Source organism: Haliaeetus leucocephalus, unplaced genomic scaffold (assembly GCF_000737465.1).
Source record: "Haliaeetus leucocephalus isolate CR32 unplaced genomic scaffold, Haliaeetus_leucocephalus-4.0 Scaffold157, whole genome shotgun sequence".
In the NCBI taxonomy this organism is placed as follows: domain Eukaryota; kingdom Metazoa; phylum Chordata; class Aves; order Accipitriformes; family Accipitridae; genus Haliaeetus; species Haliaeetus leucocephalus.
The window spans coordinates 119096-140004 of record NW_010972593.1 but is presented as its reverse complement, the minus strand read 5'-3'; the positions used below and the strand labels follow the sequence as shown (position 1 = coordinate 140004).

Below are 20909 nucleotides of genomic sequence, written 5' to 3'. Positions count from 1 at the left end.
GCCCCCGGGGCGCGCCGGGGACTTAAAGCGCGGCGGCGGTGGGCGGCGGCGGTAGGGAGGAAAAAAGAAAGGCTGCTCGCCATGATCTTCGACCGCCTTAAACGGTTCTTCATCGTCCTGGAGGCGACGGAAGGGGACGACCCGGTGGCTTTTAGCCCCGGGCAAGCGGTCTCGGGCCGCGTGGTGCTGGAACTGGCGGCGGCTGCGCGGCTGGGAGCCCTGAGGCTACGGGCGATGGGCGCCGCCCGCGTTCACTGGACCGAGTCTCGCAGCGCCGGTTCCAGCACCGCTTACACGCAGAGCTACAGCGACCAGGTGGAGTTTCTCAGCCACCGCGACACGTTGCTGGCACCCCCAGGTACGGCAGACACCCACCCGCGGGGTGCTCCCCTGTGCCGGTCGGCTCCGAGAGCGGGGGTGCACCGGAGACCCCCGCGGGCTGAAATAACGGGGGGGTGTGGGGCAGCCTGGGGTGCTGCTGGGTGCTCCAGACACCCCAGCCGGCTGAAATCTGGGTGCCTTGGGACACCCCGGCTGCTGGGTGCATGACACCCCAACCAGCTAAAATCTGGGTGCCTTGGGACACCCCGGCTGCTGGGTGCCTTGGGACACCCCAGCCAGCTGAAATCTGGGTGCCTTGGGACACCCCAACCAGCTAAAATCTGGGTGCCTTGGGACACCCCGGCTGCTGGGTGCCTTGGGACACCCCAGCCAGCTGAAATCTGGGTGCCTTGGGACACCCCAACCAGCTAAAATCTGGGTGCCTTGGGACACCCCGGCTGCTGGGTGCACGACGCCCCAACCAGCTGAAATCTGGGTGCCTTGGGACACCCCGGCTGCTGGGTGCACGACACCCCGACCAGCTGAAATCTGGGTGCGTGGGGAGCCTTAGGGTCTGGGCGCTCTGGGGACAGGGTGCATGGGTCCTCTGCAGATGCCTCAAATGCTGAGTGTACCCCGGGGTCCTGGGGTGTGCAGCCAGAGCCTGCTGCTCTGCAGGGCACCCCAGTTAGGGACTGGCTTCACACAAGACTCCCCCTTTTGCTGTGGGTGCTCTCCGGCAGGGAAGCGACGTTGGAAAACTCCTGTGGAGGTTCAGGAGCTTGCTTTGAGCCGGGGTGGGGGGGTTGGACTGGCTGGTCCCCAGAGGTCCCTTCCAACCCCAGTTGCTCTGTGCAATGCAGGCAGGATGGGGGTGCAAACCTTGGGGGGCACAAGGGGCTTGGCTGGCAGCCCCCCCCCCGCCCCCCGAGCTGCTCCTGGCTTGGCCGGGCACTTCTGGGCTCTCGCTCCGAAGCCACAGTGCAGGCTGGCTGCAGGATGAAGTGAGCCCACCTGGGGAAGCTGCCCAACTCTCCGAGGACGTGCCCCTGCGTTGTGCGTGCCTGGAGACACGTGGAAAGCAGACAGTGCCCGGCACCCACAGGACATGCCCGGCTCTCATGTCACAGCTGTGGTAGTGCTGCTGCAGTTAAACCCTGGCAGAAATATTCCTGTGCCGTTGTGCTGTTCTTTTGCTGTGTACTGTACGTCTCCGCCACTGATTTGCCGAGGGAGGAAGTTCTGCAGGAGAGAGATAATAGTCTTAAATCTGTTTTGCCCACAGACAATGGTGAGGTCACCGTCCTGCAGGCAGGAAGGCACGAGTTCCCCTTCACCTTCCAGCTCCCCGAGTAAGTTGACTTTTTTGTTGGTGTTGTTGCCTTAATGCGAAGGGGGTGAGGAGCCACTTGGTGCGTGACACAGGTCCTGGGAGGGGGGACAGGGCACCTCAGAAATGAGATTCTTTCAGCAAAGCCATTCTAAATTGCTCGTTGCTTACACACAGGACCCTGGCTACCTCCTTCGAGGGAAAGCACGGCAGCATCCGCTACTGGGTGAAAGCCAAACTGCACAGACCCTGGTCAACAGTGAAGAAAGTGAAGAAGGAGTTCACTGTGATTGAACCCATCGACATCAACACGCCTGCGCTGCTGGTGAGCTCCCCCTGCTCCCTCTTGGGGCTGTGGCATCCAAAACTTCCCAGGAAGCCCATGGGGAAGGTGTCTGGCTCCCCTCTGGCATTACAATGCTGGCCTGATATCCAGAGGGAATATTAGCCCCCCTGTAACTTGTTCCCTCCAGCATTACCTGAACTGGGTAGAGGCCATCTGCAGTCTCTTAGTTCTTGGAAACTTTAAGGCATTGCAACAGTGTCTTGCATCAGATACCTAAGAAGTTGCTGATGCTCCCCGGCAGGTTCTCAGCACCAGGGAGGTGGTTGCTTTGAGTTTCATCCTTTCTTACTAAATAGCTTAAATATTTCCCTTTCTCCAGGCTCCCCAGGCAGGTGCTAAGGAGAAACTTGCTCGTGCCTGGTACTGCAATCGTGGCCAGGTTTCTGTGACTGCCAAGATTGACCGAAAAGGCTACACCCCCGGTGAGACGATGTGCTGGTGCCCTTGAACCTCTGCGGGCCCTGGGGTAGACCCCAGCGGGAGGGGCTTTGGGGTCACCGTGAGCCGGGCTCTTGACTTTTGGCACGAAATCAGTCAGAGAGCTTCAGTGTGTGCACCTGATGTGGGCAGCCTCCTCGGGACAGGCTTCTGCTAGATTAAACCTTGTGCCTACAGTGCCAGATAGCGTGACCAACTCTTGGTGATCCTATGCAGGAATTCCTTGAGGCAGGACCCAGCTCCATCTCCCTTCCTCCAACGTGTGCATCTGTTTTGGTAGGTGAGGTCATCCCTATCTTTGCCGAGATCGACAACTGCACAAGCCGAGCAGTGGTGCCCAAGGCGGCCATCATCCAGACTCAGACCTTCATCGCTCGAGGCACCAAGAAGCAGAAGAAGTCGGTGGTGACCAGCATCGTCGGTGACTCCATTGCAGCAGGGAAGCGGGAAGTGTGGCACGGGCGGGCGCTGAAGATCCCACCGGTGGGTCCGTCCATCCTCCAGTGCCGCATCATCCAGGTGGAATACTCCCTGAAGGTGAGGGACCTCGCGGGGAGCATTGCAGGCGGCTCCGCTCAGCATTGAGCCTTCCCCTTCTCACCAGAACCATGCTCATTGTGCCCACTTTGGGCCGGTGCAGAAATAGATTTGGGGGCTGGTGATTTGTATGAGGTCTTGGGTTCTCCCCATTACCCTGTTGCATGCTCTCCCCGTTGCCCCTCATGCACAGCACAAGGGCTCGTGCAGGAGCATTTGCATCTCCCTTTGCAGCCTGCTGCAAGAATTCCCTCTTGGCCAGCTCGAGCCAGTGCTCTGGGGAGATATCTGTCCCTCCGGACTGGGAGAACACCAACAGCTAAGCTTCCCTGCTGTCTCTTGTCTCTGCAGGTTTGTGTGGATATTCCTGGGACATCCAAGCTGCTCCTTGAACTGCCGCTCGTCATCGGAACGATCCCACTGCATCCGTTCGGGAGCCGCACATCCAGCGTCAGTAGCCAGTACAGCGTCAACCTGGACTGGCTGAGCACCATCCCGGAGCAGCCGGAGGGTGAGCGTCTCCCTCTCCTCGGGATCTGTCTCGGTGCTGCAAACCCCCCTGGTCAACCCGCTCTGGAGAGCGAGGGGCAGAGCAAGTTCTCAACCGTGCCTCTTGCTCCAGGACCAGCTTTTGCTTTTTTACTTAATTTTTTGGTTGGGGTGCTGCATCTCCTGGGTTCCTTTCCCAGGGAACTGGGAGGGTTTGGGAAAAGAGTGGATTTGAAGCCCTTTTACCTGCATGCCTCCCATTAATGGAGAGTGTTTCCTATTCCCTGATGGTTCTCTCCTCTCTTCAGCTCCCCCTGAATACTCGGCAGTAGTATCCAGCCCGGAGGCCGAGCAGAGCCTGGCTCCGCCGTGCCGCAGCGAACTTGGGGGCATCCTGGAAGGTCCCTTCTTCGCCTACATCCAGGAGTTTCGTTTCCGACCACCTCCGCTGTATTCGGAGGTAACAAATCCCCCTGGGCTGGGAGGGCTGGTGGAGGGGGCTGGGATGTACCCGCTGCCGAGGTTTTTGACTCTCAACTTGGTTTTGCAGATTGATCCAAACCCCCCTTCAGACAACATCCGTCCGCGCTGCATGACCTGTTGAGAGAAGCGCATCGGATGCTGTTGACAGCGTGGCAATCCCTTGGGATGAAAAGCTTGCACCCTTGCAGCACTTCGGTCTGGAAATGGGTATGCGGTGGCCGTGAGACCGGAGCTCCTGCAGCGCTGAGACCCCAGCCCCGCTCACTGCCCTCAACTCCTCTTGTCATGACTGTCCCACGGACCGACATCAAGCGTGGTGTTGTGGACTCGTGCGTGGTAGGAGAACGTGTGAGACCCCGCGGCGTGGAGTGGCTCCGTGTATAGTTGGGCAGGATGCGGAGGGTTAATAACTGCCCCAGGATTTGGGGGTTCAAAGCAGGGATATTTGCTCTCCCCTTGCCTGCAGTGGCCGTGCTCTGGCAACTCCTGTCATGGAAAACAGGAGCTTGGAGGTTTTTCTCAGGATTACTAGCAAATATTTTAATGTTGCTCAGATTCGAGTCCTGTGGTGATGCAGGTGCAGCCCTTCTTCTGCAGTAGCTCACCAGGATTGCGGTTCCCTAACAAAGCGAAAGGCCTTTTCTGGCCAGATGAAGCAGAGACTTTGTCCGCTGCTGATAATCTTTGCCATGAGCCTGGTGATGCCTGCAGGGAGAATGGTTTGAGCTAGTCTACCAAAACCGTAAAGGCTTCCATGGGCTGTTACCAGGGCAGAGGACTTGGGGGATGAATTTACCATCTGTGGCAGCGTTTTGGTGCCATTTACCAAGAACAGAAGGGCTGGTTCCTGTGTGTCAGCACCAAACCTGCACAACGTGCTGATGCCTCCCCCGTGACGGGGCTGGAACTGACCCCCAGACTGCGGTCGTACCACCACGGGGGTGCTGGAGCTGTGTGGCTCTGGCATCTCCCTGGTGGCCAAGGAGATGAGAAGGAAGCCCAGTCCGAGACTGGTGGCAGCCACAAAAGCTGATGGGAGATGTGGAGCTGAAATGAGTCCTTCAGGGCCAAAAGTCCTGCTCAGGACAGGCTTGATCCTGTGCCCGGAGAGGGGTCGGTGGCCCTGGCGCGGTGAGGACACAGCAGCAACCTGTGCCCACCAGTGTGGGAACCGGTGAGCCGGGTGTTGTAGCAAGGACCGCTCGAGCATAGGTGCCAGGAGCTGACCCCGCTCACTCCGGCATGACCTGAGCAGAGTTTGGGTGCTGAGGACCTTTGCATTCCCTCACTGAGACAATCCTGCCTGCGAGGCTGCTCGCTTCCCCACGCACAACCAAAGCCAAGCGTGCCTTAGCCTCTGTGCTGGGGCCGCGCTCTGCTCGCTGGGGATTGCTCAGATGATTTTTTTTTTTTTTGTATCTGTGAACACTTTTATAATGACCACTCTTGTCTCTATTCTTTTTGTACGACTTCTTGTTGGGGAATTTTTGTTTGAAATAAATTCTTTAAACCCAGATGTTGCTTGGATATTTTTCTGTTGCTCTCTTTCTCCTTCCCATTGCCTGGAGCCATGCAGCTCATGTGGCTGGCGAGCAGGAGTGATCCCTCCCCTCGCTTCATCGCCCTGCGGGCACCCAGCTCCACCCTGTGCCCAGATCTCACTCTACACTGGGATTAACTGGATTGATCCCCTGTGCTCGGAGCCCTGCTGCCCTGCCTGGATGTCAGGCTCCCCCAGTGAGTGCCGGGAGCAGTGCTCCATGCCGTGCCTCTGGCTCCTCCACCTCCATACAGGTTTGGCCCTTTTCCCGTCACCGATTTAGCAGGGCTGCAAGCGATCCTGTTGTATTTTTCCACGCTCGCTTCCTATTTGTGTCTGGGCTATCGGAGGACAGACATGCCTGGCAGGGACCCGGCAGGTCCAACCGGGAACCGGGACGCTCCCGCAGTGGCTTGGTCATTCTCAAGAAGGGTTGGGATCAGCCTCACGCTGTGCCGGCTGCGAATGGCTGCTGCCGTGCAGGAAGAGCAGGGAGGCTCCTTCACCTGCTTCCTTAGGTTGGGATTTGGGTTTTTAACAGCATTTCTGTGCTCCACATCTCTGCTGAGCACAGCAAATCTTGGCACGGGCAAAGCAAGGCTTGAGTCAGGGCTTAAGTTATGTCTTCCACAGACTGTGCTGTTTAAAAATATTGCCACTGGAATGTGATTTTTTTTTTTTCCCTCCCCCCTGCTCTTTTTTTTTGTTGTTGTTTGCTGAGCTGCTCAGCGCTGCGGCTCTGTCGGAGCACGTGCTTCTGTGGTGGGCCAGGCGCTTGGCCGCAGCCCAGCGAGATAACTCGTCCCCGCGTTTGCCTGCAAGAACCCGGTGCTCGTGCAACCTTTATTCAAATCTGATTTTTCTTTGGCATCCCCAGCCACACTGAGTAATCTTCCTCGGAAGAGGATTAACCGGCCTCGCAGTGAATTTGTTTGCATCCTGGTTCGGGAAGATGCGTGCCCGGATCCACTGCTCGTGGTAGCAGCGGCCGGTGCTGCGTGGCTTCACGGTTTAGCCACACTGGGGCTTTTTCGGTGGCATCAGAGAGGGCATGAACCACAGATCCGCTGCACCCCCCCCGGTTAAAGATGCCTCCGAAGGAAACCCTGTGATCAGCCCCCCCACCCCAGGGGGCCAGCATGCAGCCAACCTCCGCCGCGGCACGGCACAAGGGAGCCATTCTACGCCGGCAAACGCCGAGCGGCAGAGATGGCCGGGGGCCGCTGGTCAGACCCTGATCATCTGCCCCAGCTGCACAAGGGGCTGCTTATTCCCAAAGCCAGAGGGGGAGGCGAGCGGCCGAGCACCCCGTCCATCCCACTGTACTTTTCTGGGAAAGCACGTCACGCCGGGAGGGTGACAGCCACGGGACACGCTATGCCAGCCTGGGGATTCCAACGCTGGTGGGCACCGCTCCCAGTCCCCACATGGGAGGGATCTTTCCAGCACGAATTCTTGCAAATGCCTCCAGGTTTCTTCCTCGTAAAGCCGGACAGTAGTGCAGCGAGGCAGGGGGGGCACAGCCGGTCTGGGTCTCTTGCCAGCAAAGGGCTGTGCTCCTGAATCCCAGAGGGGGCTAAAAATACCTTGTCTGGATATTTGGAGCCGGGGGTGAGACCCAGACACCCCCCCCCCCCGGACAGTGCTTTTGCAACCACTGGTAGTGCTGCCAGTGCTCCCACCAACCTTCTGCTGTTTATCTTCCCCGGCTCCAAAGTCCTTACTGAACAGCCCGAGCTGTTCTCCTGTTTATTGGCACGGGGGGGGATTTGGGGCACGTGGGGTCTCCCTGGGGGTCTGCTGAACCCGGACAGCCACGTGCGGTGATGCCGGCCACGGCACGGAGACCCGAAGCCGGGCAGGAGATGTGTTACGCAATTACAGTGCTGGGAGTATTTATAGCTCTTGGCTCCGCGTGTTGGAAAATGCTTCCCAGACCACCCAGCAAAATCTGCTCCTTCTGAGGGGCATGGAAACGCGCACACACACCCCCACTCCCACCCCACTCGACCTCTCTCTCTTTTCCTTTTTGCCCTTCAGTCCCAAAAACGTGTGGGACCTCTCTACTCCAGGCACTGGGGTGCTGGGGTGCCAGGACCCCCCCCATTGCAGCTCAGAGCAGGGGCAGCAGCACATTGCAGGGGGCTGCTCCTTCTCCCCCAGCTCTCCCTGTCTCCGGTGGATGCTCAGTCCCGGCACAGCGGAACGGTGGTCTTCGCTCAAGGCTGTTGTCCTCTGGTGGAGGGTCAGTGGTGTGTGTGGGGTCAGTCAGAGCGGCCATGCTGTGGGGAGGGTGACACACGAAGCTCGTGGCCGTCCCGGCGCTGGCAGGGACAGAATGTGCCGGCGCCGGCGCAGCCTTGCAAGGGCCAGGGATTAGCTGCACGGCTGCTGCCTCCTGGCCCGGGCACCGGTCCAGCTCCCAAAACAAGAGCCGCCTTCCCCCATCCCAGCTGGGCTGAGCCCCGCAGGGTGCAGCTCGCCCTAGAACACCCACCATGGGGGCAGCAAGGGCTGGTCTTTTTGCAGGAGGGGTGGTCAGCCATGATAAATCTGGATTTTTGCCCAAATGGGGATGCCCCGCTCAGTCCCCGTGCTGGGGACAGGGTCAATGCACCATCCAGATTCAGCATCTTTGCAGCCGACAGGACGGTCACACGCCGGGGAGCAGAAAGTCGGTGCCGATTGGTGCTCAGGAGCATGGGGACCTGCTTGTCCCCAGATTACAGGACTCATGCTGTGCCAGGAGGTCCTGGAGCACCTCAGGGACACACATTCAGTCCCCTGCTTTGGTTTTGCTTCAACCTCCAGCACTGCAAAAGTACCAGGGCTGCAAATGGCACAGCTTAACCCTGGCAGCATTGCCAGGGTCCCCCTTCACGTGGCAGTGCCAGAGCTCTGCCGGGGCGCCGGGAAGCAGCCGTGCACCCTGACATGCCAGGGCGGCATCGCGGCCGTCCTCCGCCTGCTGACTCAGCCGCCTGTTTGCTGGAGCTGCTCCCACCCACGGAAACCGCAGGCAAAGTCCCCGCATCCCCGTGCTGGGGCTTTCCACGCCGGCTCAACAGGAATCGCAGCTTTTTCCCAGAGCAGTGACGGAGCCGGTGCAGGCAGCGAGCTCTTCCAGGCGCAGGGGAGACTGCAGAGAAACCAGGGTCGGTTTATGCCAAAAATCAGGGTCTGGAGCAGCTGGATGGACACGTTTCATGTGCCATGTGTCCTGTCCCTGGCAGCATCGTGGCGGTGCGAACGGGCATCACGGTGGTCACCGAGATGCCCCACAAGCCCCGATGGCAGTGGTGGGCGCTACCGGTGCCGGGTTTGCCACAGGGCCAGCTGATGCCACAGGCTGCCGGGAGCAAACCACCACCTTTATTCACTATATCAAACCCAACCTCTTGTTTTGGCGGGACTGACCTCCCCCGTTTGGGGTCCCTCGCTGTGAGGCTGCCCGGCCTCTCACGCGGTCACCGCTCCCTCCCTTGGGCAATGGAAAATTTTTTATGACATTTTGACTTTTATCCAGTTGTTTGGGAGCAAGGAAGGAGCCGGGCGCCGCGCACAAACATGTCTATGTATAAACAGCAGAGACTGCGCGGGAGGATGGAGCTGCCGGTGCCGGCTGCCAGCAGGGACCCTCCCCACCGAGCTGGGTGTCCCCGCTCCTACCGGGACCCAGAGCCATCCCCATGCGGACGCAAATATTTTGGCTTTCTTCAAAAAAACAACAACACTAAAAAAATCCCCCTCCCGAGTCATCGGACGGCAGCGCGTGATGTGTTGGCACACAAACAGGGCCCGTGGGGACGGTGCTGGCCCGGCTTGGGGCCACAGCACGGCTCCCACGCCGGCACGGGCTGGGATTTACGGGTCACACGGACGTGCCCTGTACCAGGGACGTGGCACGATGGGACTTTGCTCCCAGCATCGCTCCCCACAGTGACCGCGTTTGCCGTCGCTCCCGGCCGCTGCTTCGCAAATCACGCGGAAAACTCCGTCCTGTGCGCGGTGCCTGTCCCCTGCCACGTCTCGGGGGAACGCGGCGCGGCGGCATCCCGTGCCCCGACCACCGCATCTCCCTGTGACTAAAACCTTGCTCGCGCGGGGAATCTGGCACCAGGGAGGACGTGAGCGTGCCGGTGGGGACACAGCCGTCCCCTGCCGAAAGGCAAGGACTGGGGGGGCTGTCACCCCTGCTGCTCCCCGTCCCCCACCATCTCACCCCGCTCCCAGGGCAGCTCCTGAATGGGGCAACCCTGGCAAACCCTATGGCTCCGGTCATCCCCATCTGCTCCCCAATCTCAAAATCTCCACAAATAGGGTCATGCTCCTTTTTTCTTCCCCTTTTCCCCCCACCCCTGCAAGAAGCAGCAGTTTTGATCTGGTTTCAGAAAAAAAAACCTTGAGCCAAACCCAGTTTAGAGGCAAAGAAGGCTCCGAGCCAGCTTGCATAGACACCCGTACATCACCAGGAGCTTGCAATTAAACCCCCTCCCCATTTACCAACCTCGTTAGCAAGCCTGCACCCAATTACTTTTAAATGCAAGGATTTATATGAAGCAGGGAAAGGGATTTTTCTGTTAAGCAGCTGTGTAAATGCCACCGTATCCCGGCACTGCGATGGAGACAGCGATAGCCTGGGGGGTCCCAGCCGGTTGGAGGTGGCTGGGGCTCCACTAAACAGTCCTGGGGGGCCCCAAGCCGGTTCGCTCCGCTTTCCCGGCGGTTTTGTATGTGAAAAAATGAGGGAAAGTCAATCTGCTTGCAAAGAGCTAGTAAACACCAGGAGAGCAGATTTAAGGTGGGGGGGGGGGGGGCTATTGCTCTTGGTCCTGTGTTTATTGCCGCAAAGCTCAGCTGGTTGCTCGCTCCGGGATCAGCCCTTTCCCTGCATGCACAGATGGGGATTTGCTGCAAAAATGGGATTTTTGGGGGGTTCTCTGGTTCCTACCAAGCCAGCTATCCTTAGCTCAACCCCCGGCTGCCCACTTGAGCAAAATATGTTTACGCTGCAAACCTCTGGACGGCTCCGCTGCCAAGCGGGCAGGGGAATGCGTGTGTGCCGATAAGGGCGCCGCGTCCTTTCCTTCCAGATCACCCGATAGCCGGGGAAGCGCGTGGAGGCAGCCGCCTGGCTCCCGACACTCTTGTTTTAGGATTTCTTTTATTATCATTATAACGTTCTGGTTGGAAAAAAAAAATAATAAGTCAATAGCTGTGGCTTTGCTGTACCAGGCTGCTGCCAAAGCCTGGAAAGCTTCGGCCGTGCCAGAGGCTGAGCTGCCCCTGGGGCTGCCAGCCCTGAGAGCAGCCATCCGAAAACATTAAAACTGCAGAAAGAAAATATTTCCTGCCATCACCCAGGCGTTTCTCGCATGGCAGAGGGAGAAGATGGTTTCTAACCGCTTCTCCCAGCTCGTGTGCTGGGGCACACAGCATCCTGGTGGGATTTTTGCAGGGATCTGAGCATCCAGTGCAGCCCCACAGGGGATGGGGCAGCTCCGAGCCCCTCTCAGTGGGTAAAAAAAAACATTAAATACTCAATTTTGATGCTGCTTCAAGTCATTTTCCATTCTTGGGTTTGGAAATAACACTCTCCCGGGTGAAGTTGTTGCAGCAAAGCGAGCTCAGCTGGACGCGAGCAGGAAAGAGCCGGGGGTGCTGGGTGGCCGCGGACCCTGTTTGCAAAGTAGAACTGCAGTTGTTGTTGTTGTGACACCCGTATGGTTGCGAAATGCCGGCGCTGAAATACCCCTGACTTTCAAAACAAGCCGAACTCAGCTGTGGCCAGCGGCCGTCTGTCCAGCTGTGGCCGACTGTCCAGCTGTGGTCCCTGCAGCCCCTTCCTCGCTGCACGGGCACAGCTGGGATGCCTGTGCCAGTGATGCTTGGGGCGTTTTTTTGGAGGGGAAGAACTCCAAAAGCTTTTCTCAGGGAGGAAAAACAAAAATTCCCCAGCTGCAGAGGTTTTTCTACACTGAGGATCTGCAGGGCATCTCGGCCATGGGGGTTTGGCAAGGCTGGGGGCAGGGGAGTGATGAGTGCGATACAGCCCTTAAATTCTGCTTAAAGAATAAAATAATAATAATAATAATAAAATATCCTAGGGATCAGTTTGTTTGCTTAGAGATTAAGTCAAAGCAGCTCCTGAATGGTCACCTAATCCCCCCGGGAGCGGTGGCATTGTGTAGGTGGTGGCAGCGGTGGCTTTTTGCCCGGTAAATAATCCTCCTCCCTGCCACGGCTTGTGGTCGGGCTGGGCTCAACCACCTCGCTGGCATCGGATCTTCTCTGGGCTGAGGCTCGGGGAGGGAGAAAGGGCTGCGAGAGGGACAGACAGACGAGGGAAGGGGCTGCAAGAGGGACGGATGGAGGAGGGAAGGGGCTGCGAGAAGAGCAGACAAGGGAAGGGGTTGCAGGGTTGTAAACTTCTCAGCTGCCTGTGCTAAAATCAGGCTGTTGTTCTGCAGGGCTGTGTTTCCCCGAGGCTGAGAAACAGGTTAAACTCCTCAATCCGGGAGCAAAATCCCAGCCTGGACCCTCAGGGATGGACCTCACCTTCCCTGGGGGCTTGGACCCCCCAAGAGCTGATGTTGCTGGGGCCACAGCAAAGCCCTCTGGCTATTTTATGGTTTTCCTCCTGTGCTAGTGAGCTTGTATCCCCCAAAATCAGGGAGCCCAAAGCAAATCCCCAGGCTCCGAGCATCTTTCCGCAGCTCCGGCTGGCTGCACTGCGTGCTTTCTTGGGATGCAGCACTGAATTTTCTGCTTAGCAAGAGCAAGCAGAGGCAGTGGGGGGGGGGTAAATCCACCCGTGTGTGTCCGTGGTGCCCTTTGCTTTTGGGGACACGTCGCCAGGACCCTGTGGGAATAGGGAGGGAATAGGAGGAGGGATGCTCAGCGCTGGCCCCAGCAAATGGCACCTTCACCCCCGGCATTTGGGCAGCACTGGCACCGGCGGGTGTAAACAGCTGTACGGAAATAGTCAGCCTATCAGGCAATATAAAAAGGCATTGTGGGACATAATCAGATAGCCCCTAAAAATAAAAGGCAGCGGGTCTTAAATTAGCTTCTTGTAAAGGTGTTGGGGGATGTGCATGGAGATGGCTGGGCTGCTCCGCTCTGCTCACCCGGGAAGACCCCAAAGCTGAGGGGGGACCCCATGGCTCAGGGTACCTTTGGGATCGATGCCGATCCGGCCGCGCTTCTGCCATCCCCCTGCCCTGGGCTGAGTATTTTTTTTTTTTTTTTTCACCGTTGCGATGGTTTTTTGCTGCTTACCCCAGAGCTGTCCTAGAAGGAGTCCCTCACTCGGTGTAATGAGTTGCCCGTTCTCAGGCTGTGAGTGGTGGTGTAACCGGGTGTAACCGATGGCCTGCGGCACGTCTGGATCCTGGACGGGGTCGGAGCTGGACGGAGGAGCCGGGAAGGTCACGTCCTGGCTGCGAAAGCTGGCCCAGCAGCTGTCCTTGGGTCGCTGGGCTGAGAGCGGTTCCCGGAGACTCATTTGGAAAACAGTCCTGTGAAATTTAAACTAATTAGAAAAGTCCTGAGCCAGTCGCTTGCACTAATTGGCAAGGCTGACTTAATTAGTTTTCCCCGGCACGTTGCCTGCGGGCTCTGCGTGGCACAGTGTTCCCAGCAGAGCACCGGCCAACTCGGGACACGTGTGGGAAAGGATGCATGGGGTTGCCGGTGGGGATGGGGCCATCCCCAAAGGCATCGGGGGGGGACATGAGCGGCACCACGGGTGGGATGGATCCGCAGGAGGTGACCCCACTGGGGCGATGGGGGGTGTCTCCAATCCCCCCCCCTCCCCTCCCTGGGGTGTTTTTAATGCAGCAGTCGGGACCGGCTGTCCCGGCATGAACTTCTTCCATGGACAAGAATGATTAACTGGTGGCGGCGCTGGCCCCGAGCCGGGCAATGTGTTTACCGCTGCCGCCCAACCGTGCTGAGCCGTGACGCCAGCGTTTCTTCCTTCGCCGCTCCGGCCCCAAAAACAGGCTGTAAACAAGGGCCGGCACTGAAACCCAAGCGCGCGCTCATGCCGAGCCGGTAACCGAATACTTCCTCCGCACGTGGCTGGCCCAGTGCGCTCCGACGGCAAACGCGGCATCGCCCAAATCTCAGTAAAAAAATCCTTAAATCTGATCTCTCTGGCTGGGTTTCTGGGGCCAGGAGGATGCCGGATGGCCGGCTTTCAGCCCATCCCCAAGGGATTTGGGGTGTCGGAGAGCAAGGAGGGAGGCTGCCGGCGACGCAGGGGCCCGTGGGGTGATGCCTGGCGGCGTGGCGGGGAGGGAAAGATGGATTTGCTCTGCCGGGAGGTGGGGAAGCACCGTGGGGACGCGGGGCTGGTGCCACCTCGTGGCTCCGCCGGCAGCCGAGACGCCCTGGCCGTGCGGTGCCGGACACCGGTGGGCACGACGGCGGTGGGCACGGCGGTGGGGTGTCCTGCGTGCGCACAACCAGCCGGGACCCCCAGCCATGGGAATGACACCATTGCGACCATTCCCGGAGCGTTGGGAAAGGCCATAAATCCCAACCCACCCACAGTTGGTGGAGGTCGCGTGGGGGGAACGTGCCAAAACGCAGCCATGTGATGCCCCGGTCGTGCTCCCCCCCCCCCCCGGGGCATTATCTCCAGTCGGCATCGGCGTGGTTTCCGCCTGTGCGTGCCGGTGCTGCAAGCGTCGTTTTGGTGAAATCCCTTGCAAAACACGACTGGGGCTAAAAGCAGCAGCAACGGGGCCCAGCCATACGCCGGCGGCTGCGGCGGAGGCACCGCGACTGCGCTGGCACAGCCTTTCCCCGGACTTCCCCGTGCTACTAACCCCATTTATATATTTTTTTTTTTTTTTTCCTTTTTATTTTTTGCACTCTCAGCAAGTGAACGCTGACACCTCCGGCCCCTGCGCGCAGGGCAGACAAAACCACAAACCACTCTTCATCTTCAGCAGCATCTCCGGTTCTGCCCCAGATAAAGCCCGAGGCGGCGGCACGGCCCCACACCGGGGGTGCTGGGGGGGGCCCTGCCTGTCCCGGGTCACCCCCAGTCCCAGCCCCGCTGCCTGGCTGCATCCTCCGCAGCGCCGTGGATTGGTCTCGACTCTAAATCCTTGCTGTAATCTGCCTGGTCAGGCAAGGGAAGCCATCTCAGCCCTGCTGCTTCGTGCATTTATTTTAAATTTTTTTGTCTTTGCGTTTATTTTTTATTTGTGCATCTTTTTAATTTTTTGCAAATATTTTAGTTTTGCACTTTTTAAAATTTTTTGCACGTTTTTCATTTTTGCCCATTTTTATTTTTTTTCCCCCATTTTTTGCCAGTATTTTGTGGTGTTTGGTGCTGAGGCTGTTTGTGCCCCCATCCTGCCGGGGTGATGCTGCCCCCAGCTGCGGCAGGAGAGCAGGAGGCAGCCGGCCGGGATGAAGCTCTGCCTCTCCTCCCGATCCGGCCAAGGAAATAACCCTCAGCCCCGTCGGGATTCTGCAACCACCTTCCCTCGTTATTTATCGTCAGTGAAAGGTTGAGGCTGGGAAGTGCGTGGCCAGATCCTGGCCCTACGCAGCACTGTATCCGGAGGCATCGCCTTCTGTGTCCTGGAAACCAGAAAACCCTCTGAAAGTGCCGGTGCGACCATGAACCCACGGGGTGGGTGCTCGGCATCCCACGTGGGTGCTCGGCATCCCGTGGGACCCCCCCCTCCTGCCATCCATCCCCTCTGCCCCAGCCTGGTGTTGGCTACAGCACCAACTTCTCCAGCGATGGGTCCCATCCTTCCTCGTCCCTGATGATGATGGGTTTGTCGGAGATGAGCAGGGCGATGGGGACCGGCGGTTGGCGCAGCCCCCGCCTTCCATCCTCTTCCTCCTCCTCTTCATCCTCCTCCTCGCCCGGTGGGTAGCCGGTGCAGCTGGTGCTGCCAGGCGGCAGAAATCCCTCCGGGCTCAGCACCTCCTGCCTGCGGTAGGTAAATGGCAGCTCCTTCTCGCAGCCCAGCGGGCACAACACTGCCAGTTTGTCGGCCACGGGGCCGGGCTGCGGCGTGCCAGGCCGTGTGCCGGTGTCGGTGGTCTTCTTGCCGGGATTTGGCTCCAGTAGCAGCAGCTCAGCCGGGCTGAATCTCTCCGAGGGCTCCAGGAAGGTTGGCCGGGGCTGGCCCTAAGGGTCGGATGCGTTTGGGGTGGGAAGGTCCCATGCCGGGACCGGGCACGGGTACCTGCCGGGGTGCAGGATCCGGCCCCTCCTGCACCTTGCATCTCACCTGGCTCATTTCGCTGGTGGAGAACTGGATGGCTTTGCTGCCCACGGGTTTGGGCAGGGGTGGGAAGAGGAGGCGGCGAGCCCTGGGGAGGGGGGGTGGTTGGTGAGGGGGTGGATGATGGGGAAGGTTAGAGGGGGGGGCGGCCAGAGCAGGGTGGGGGTGAGGGTGCTGGCGTCACCTCTTTTTGCTCAGCTGGTAGATGGTGGCCACGGCGGGGAGAGTGAGCGAGATGCCCAGGTACTTCAGGTTGGATCTCCATGCTGCTCCTTGAGGACCTGGGGACGGGCACGGCTGGGTGGTGGCATTTCAGTCCCCAGCACCCCGTGTGGGACACGGGAGCTGTTCTGGGATGAGGGTGAGCACCCCACAGAGAGCACCCCACAGGGACCGGGGAGGGGATGGGGTCTCCAAGCCATTACCCAGTGCCTTGGTCTGGAAGTGCCACCAAGGACGGCAGGTCCCCCCGCTCTCTGCCGTCACCTCCCAAACGCCCACCCTGTAGGCTGTGCCGGGCCGTAGGTTTTGGAGGGTGTAGTGCGATGCCGTGGTGTTCGCTTCGCCGTCTGGGCAAACGACAACGAGCAGGCAATAGTCCGGCAGCTGCCTGCAGGTTAAAGGCAGCCCCCTCCTCCTGCCCCACGGGGATGGGGGGGGGTCCCACTCACAGGTCACGTTGTCCCCCTCGGCCGCGTGGCAGATGAGATACTTGGCCAGCACCCCAGGACAGGCGGCACGGGGGGACGGGGTCCACCAGAGGATGACGGCAGTGGCATCCCCGGTGCTGGTGTTGATGCGGATGGGCAAGGCCAATGAGGCTGCATGTGATGGTGAGGGGGTGCAAAAAAAAAAAAAAAAGAGGGAGCATTTCAGGAATCCCCCTTTTTGCGGTTAAACCGGGCGCAGATGCTCCGTGTTTCCATACGTACTGTTGCCGGCATAGCGGTGCTCCAGGACGAAGGTGGACCAGCCCCGTGCCGGGTCCCGGCTGTGCACAGCGAGGCGGTAACACACCGGTGCTTCCAGTGCTCCTGGGGCAGGAACCGGGGAAGCCGGTTAAATCTCCGCCAGGCTCCAGCCCCAGGTGAAGGGGACAGGACAGGGGCTCAGGGCGCTCCCTTGCCTCTCTCCGTGTGGATGCTCTTGGCAGGGAAATCCCGTTGGATGCAAACACCCTGTTTCGGGGTTCCTGGCAGCGGCTGCTGCTCGAAGCAGTAGACAAAGTCGGGGCTTTGTACTTCCCACCGCACCGACACGGTGCTGCCGGCCACGCTGACGTCCTTGAAGCCGAGATCTGGGATGAAACAGGGGCGTGTGAGGGATGGTTGGGAAAATAACACCCTCGAGGCTGCCGGGGAGCTCGGTCCATCTGCTGGGCAGATACCTGCACGCTGCTCTGCCGGCACACGGAGCTGCCGCGCTGGCCCTGGCCCGGCAGCGTTGGCCGCCGTCAGTAGGATTTCATACTCGGCCCCGGAGAGGGTGAAGTTGTGCGCTGTCACCTCCGTCCCCAGCACCACGGTGTCATTCTTGGCCGGCTCGGCGCAGTGGCACGCCGGCATGAAGGCGCGCAGGGTGTAGGTGACATTCCCTTGCTCCTTGGGGGCTCGCTGGGGGAGGGAGAAGGGACGGCTCGGGGGATGAAATGGTGGGGGGACACCCAGGAGGGTCCCCGGGGGATGCCGCCGTACCTGCCAGCCGAGGCTCAGCACCCTCTGCCCGTCTCTCCCCAGTTTTCCCAGCTGGTAGCTCAGTACTGGACTCGCCAGGATTTCTGCAAAAGGAATGAGCCCGGCTGGGCTGTTGGCATTTTCGGGAGCTGTTGGGATCCCACCCGCCTCCCCTCCTCTTCCTCACCCTCGGGAACGAAGATGGAGCTGCTCCAGTTGCTCCAGTAGCTGCTCCAGTGGGGGAGCTTGTGCCGGAGCTGGACCTTGAAGGCGCCATCCTGCCCGAGGGTGCAGGTCACTGGAGCGGGGTGGCAGGGTCAGGCGGGGGGTGACACCCCCTTTCACCCAGCTTTTGGCCATCATGGGGTGCTGGGGGGGAGTGCAGGGCAAAGCCCCCCTGCCAGGACCCGGGGGCACCCCCAGGAGATGCTCATCCCCCGCATCCCCACAGGCTAAACCAACCTGAGTCATCCTCATCCGTCACCGTCTCGCATGTCACCTGCGGAGAGAACCGGGGACAGAGGCACCCAGCCAGTAAAACCAGTATGCTACTGGGACATGAGACGCTGCCCTGTGTCCCCCAAACATCCCAGGGGCTGGGAGAGCCAAATGGGGTGCAGGGGACATGGTGGCCAGGACGGTCCCCTTGGCCAGGGTACCACGGATTTGGCCCTGGGACACCCCTGGCAGTAATCGAGAGGGGTGGGGGGGATCCCTGGCTGCGGGGGGTTTCGCTGGGGACAAGCATCCAGATTTCATCCATCGTCATCATTAGTATAATCCAGGGTTTTGCCTGTGTAATCCCCGTGAATCGCGGCCTGATCCTGTTAAAGGGCGGCAGCAGGATCCTGTGGCCGGGAGGACGGGGAAGAGCCGATAACGCCACGAAACAGATGGGACATGGATGGGTTTGGGGAGGGGACACTGGCGTCACCAAGCCCCCGCGCTCCCCGGGCTGCCACGACACTACTGACCATCCTTTCGGTCACCGCCGGCTCTGGCAAACGGCATTTTTACCTGCTTCCAGCCGCGGTCGCCCATCCTCTGGAAGCGAGCCTCCCACTGCAACGGCTGGCCCCCACGGTGACACGGCAGCCACGGCACCCGCAGCCGCAGCCGGCCACCGGTTTTGTTGAAGGGCATCCCGGCGGGGGGCGGATCCAGCTTGACTGGAAAGACGAGGTGGTCTCGCCGTTATCGGCGCCGGTGCTGGCGCCCAGCCTTGCCCCGCCGGCACTTACCGGCCTCGTTGAGGTACAGTGTGAGATTGGGGGTCCTGTGGACGTGGTCCCCCCAGCGCGCCTCCACCCAGGCCGTGGCGTTGGTGAGGACGTAGACGTGGTGGTGGTTCAGGGTGTACGTCGTCCTCGCGCCCGCCTCAAACCGCTGGCACAGCCTGGGCGTCGTGTAGCTGGGGCGGGGAGCGGGTGCAAGGTCGGATCCGGATGGAGCAACGCTCGCCATCCGGATGGGTTTGGGATGCGGAGGGCGCACGTCCCCACGTGTCCCGCTCAGGACGCATCCCGTGGGTTCCCCAGGACGTGGTGCTCATCCCCGCCACGGTGCCCGACTCACCAGAGCGTCAGGAGGTAGGAGGTGTTGCCGGCGGGGCCGTGGGGTGGCCAGGAGCAGAGGAACCGGCGGGAGCCACATTGCTTCCAGCAGGAGAAGCCGGGGGCCGTGGCGGTGCCTGCGGGAGAGGGCAACGGATGGGGGGCTGCTGCACCCCAAACCCCGGCAGGTCGGGCAAGGCCAAGATGGAGCAGCGGCGTAGCTGTCGCCCGATCACCGTGTTGCTCGCCCGGGGGATGGGAGCAGCCATGCGGGTGATTCTCACCCAAAAAACACCATTTCCCTCCTCCCTGGGGATGCGGTGCTGGCCGGCGCTGCTCGCCCCGGCAGGGATTCACCGGGCTTTACCCCATCCCTGTCATTTTGAGCGAGCATCGCCATCACAGCAACAGCTCCCTGGGCCTTATCACCCCCAAAATCGTTTATTGAAAGTCTTCTGAAGTTATCTCTCATCTCCCGTCGCCGCAGGAGCACTTACCACCCCGCGCCAGCGCCGCCAGCGCTGCCAGCAGCCACCCCAGCATTGGCCACCTGGGATGTCCCACGCCGGATCCGGGGCTCTGCTGCCCTTCCTGGCTGCCCACTTCCCCGGCACCCAGTGGGTGCCCCCCCCCAGCTCGGTGGCAGCCCCGGCGCTCGGCGCAGCTCCCCACACCCGGCGTTTCCTCTTCTGCTAAAAGCTTGCCGAAGGGTGGCTGTTCCCAGGCAGGGCAGAGCGTGAGGCGTGAATGCATGCCTCACTTTTACCAAAACCAAAAGAGAAAGCAAACAAAATATCCCCCTTTTCTGCTGGCACGCCTGCTGGGACTTGGCCAAACCCTGCCCCGGCTGCACCGCATGCCCCGGCCGCATCGCGTGCTCTGGCCCGGCGAGAAGCGCAAGGTAAGCGAAAGAGATGTCTTAGGGTTTTTGGCTTTTTTTTTTTTTTGCTAACTTCACAGCACGTTTTGGATCCCCTGCCCGTAACTGGGTAAAGTCTCCCACGGCTGCTCAAAGGTTGGGGTCGTTCGGGTTTTTGGGCAGCGTGCGTGCGCGTTTGTGCGGCCGCGTGTGCGCGTGGCTCTCGCCGAAACCAGGCTCCTGTGCCCATCCCGGGCACAACTTGTCCCCTGCGGCGGCGAACAAAGCCCCAGTGAGGCAGGAGAGCGCGGTGTCACTGGAACGTCGGCAGCCGCGTGACCCCGGGACGGTGGAGCCGGGTGGCACCGAGGGCCACGCACAGAGTCCCCTTGTTCCCGCAGAAAGTGTCCCCTTGTGTGGCTTTTGCTCGGGGCCAGAGGGCAGCGGTGGTGGGAGCGTTCCTGCACCAGGACGGCGCTGCCGGGACCCCTCCGTCCTGTTGCCGCTGGCATGGCCAGGGTGGGGGCACAGAGGGTCTCCTGGCATCTCCTGCTCTCCTGCCTCGCTGTGTGCCCTCTCTTGCCCGCCCGGGGTGGGGGGACACGCCAAGCTGTGCCATGCCGTGCCAAACTGAGCCGTGCCGGGCTTTGCCATGTCGCGACATACAGCAGGACTGGGCCGTGCCATGCTAAACTGGGCCAGGCCACGCTGTACCATGTCATGCCAGGCTGGGCCATGCTGGACCATGCCATGCCAGACTGGGCTGTGCCATGCCATGCTGGACTGTACTGGGCAGTGCTGGGCTGCGCCAGGCCATAAGGACCGTGCTGTGCCATGCCAGCCACAGGACAGACCTGGGGCTGGGCCACACCGAGCCAGGGGCCTGTTCCCACCCTGTGCCCTGCTGTGCCAGCCCCAGGCCGTGCCATGCCAGGTTGTACCGAGCCAGGCAGACTGTGCCAGCCCTGTGCTGTGCTGTCAGCCCCAGGCCATCCCGTGCCGTGCCATGCTGTGCCAGGCTGTTCTAGCTCTGTGCTGTGCTGTGTCATGGCAGACTCTGCCATGCTGGGCTGTACCA

General features: G+C 60.4%; 3 protein-coding genes across 4 annotated transcripts in view; 2 read left to right on the top strand and 1 right to left on the bottom strand.

The window, feature by feature from the left end:
• Positions 1-5371, top strand: part of ARRDC2 (arrestin domain containing 2) — a 10577-nt gene extending 5206 nt beyond the window's left edge. Inside the window, exons 1-8 of one of the 2 annotated variants that reach the window (XM_010562172.1) lie at positions 73-358; positions 1607-1673; positions 1829-1976; positions 2317-2419; positions 2716-2972; positions 3324-3483; positions 3770-3921; positions 4012-5371. In XM_010562172.1, the coding sequence (XP_010560474.1) occupies positions 82-358; positions 1607-1673; positions 1829-1976; positions 2317-2419; positions 2716-2972; positions 3324-3483; positions 3770-3921; positions 4012-4065 (1218 nt within the window). In that variant the 5' untranslated portion in view covers positions 73-81 and the 3' untranslated portion in view covers positions 4066-5371. Of the gene's footprint in view, positions 1-72; positions 359-1606; positions 1674-1828; positions 1977-2316; positions 2420-2715; positions 2973-3323; positions 3484-3769; positions 3922-4011 lie in introns of those variants that run through there. The other variant, XM_010562173.1, reaches the window with a different exon arrangement.
• Positions 5372-15229: 9858 nt separating this feature from the next.
• On the bottom strand, positions 15230-19725 carry IL12RB1 (interleukin 12 receptor, beta 1). The gene is made up of 15 exons (XM_010562305.1): positions 19470-19725; positions 18995-19109; positions 18661-18830; positions 18437-18588; positions 17882-17918; positions 17607-17717; positions 17441-17523; positions 17134-17359; positions 16873-17043; positions 16679-16780; positions 16418-16567; positions 16172-16315; positions 15931-16027; positions 15753-15834; positions 15230-15649 (listed from the first exon to the last, which is right to left on the bottom strand). Exons 1-15 carry the CDS (start codon positions 19723-19725, stop codon positions 15230-15232), a joined length of 2316 nt encoding a protein of 771 aa, XP_010560607.1.
• A 103-nt stretch (positions 19726-19828) lies between these two features.
• The window catches only part of MAST3 (microtubule associated serine/threonine kinase 3), a 27216-nt gene continuing 26135 nt past the window's right edge, over positions 19829-20909 (top strand). Inside the window, exon 1 of the mRNA XM_010562304.1 lies at positions 19829-19873. Coding sequence (XP_010560606.1) covers positions 19829-19873 — 45 coding nt within the window. The remainder of the gene's footprint in view (positions 19874-20909) is intronic.

Excerpts from the sequence above, each read along its gene's own strand:
- IL12RB1 (XM_010562305.1), bottom strand. The coding sequence starts at position 19,725 with ATGCATTCACGCCTCACGCTCTGCCCTGCCTGGGAACAGCCACCCTTC. Across the intron at positions 16,781-16,872 it reads GAGCATCCACACGGAGAGAG|GAGCACTGGAAGCACCGGTG; the intron begins GCAAGGGAGCGC and ends TTCCTGCCCCAG. Across the intron at positions 15,650-15,752 it reads CCACCAGCGAAATGAGCCAG|GGCCAGCCCCGGCCAACCTT; the intron begins GTGAGATGCAAG and ends TCCGACCCTTAG.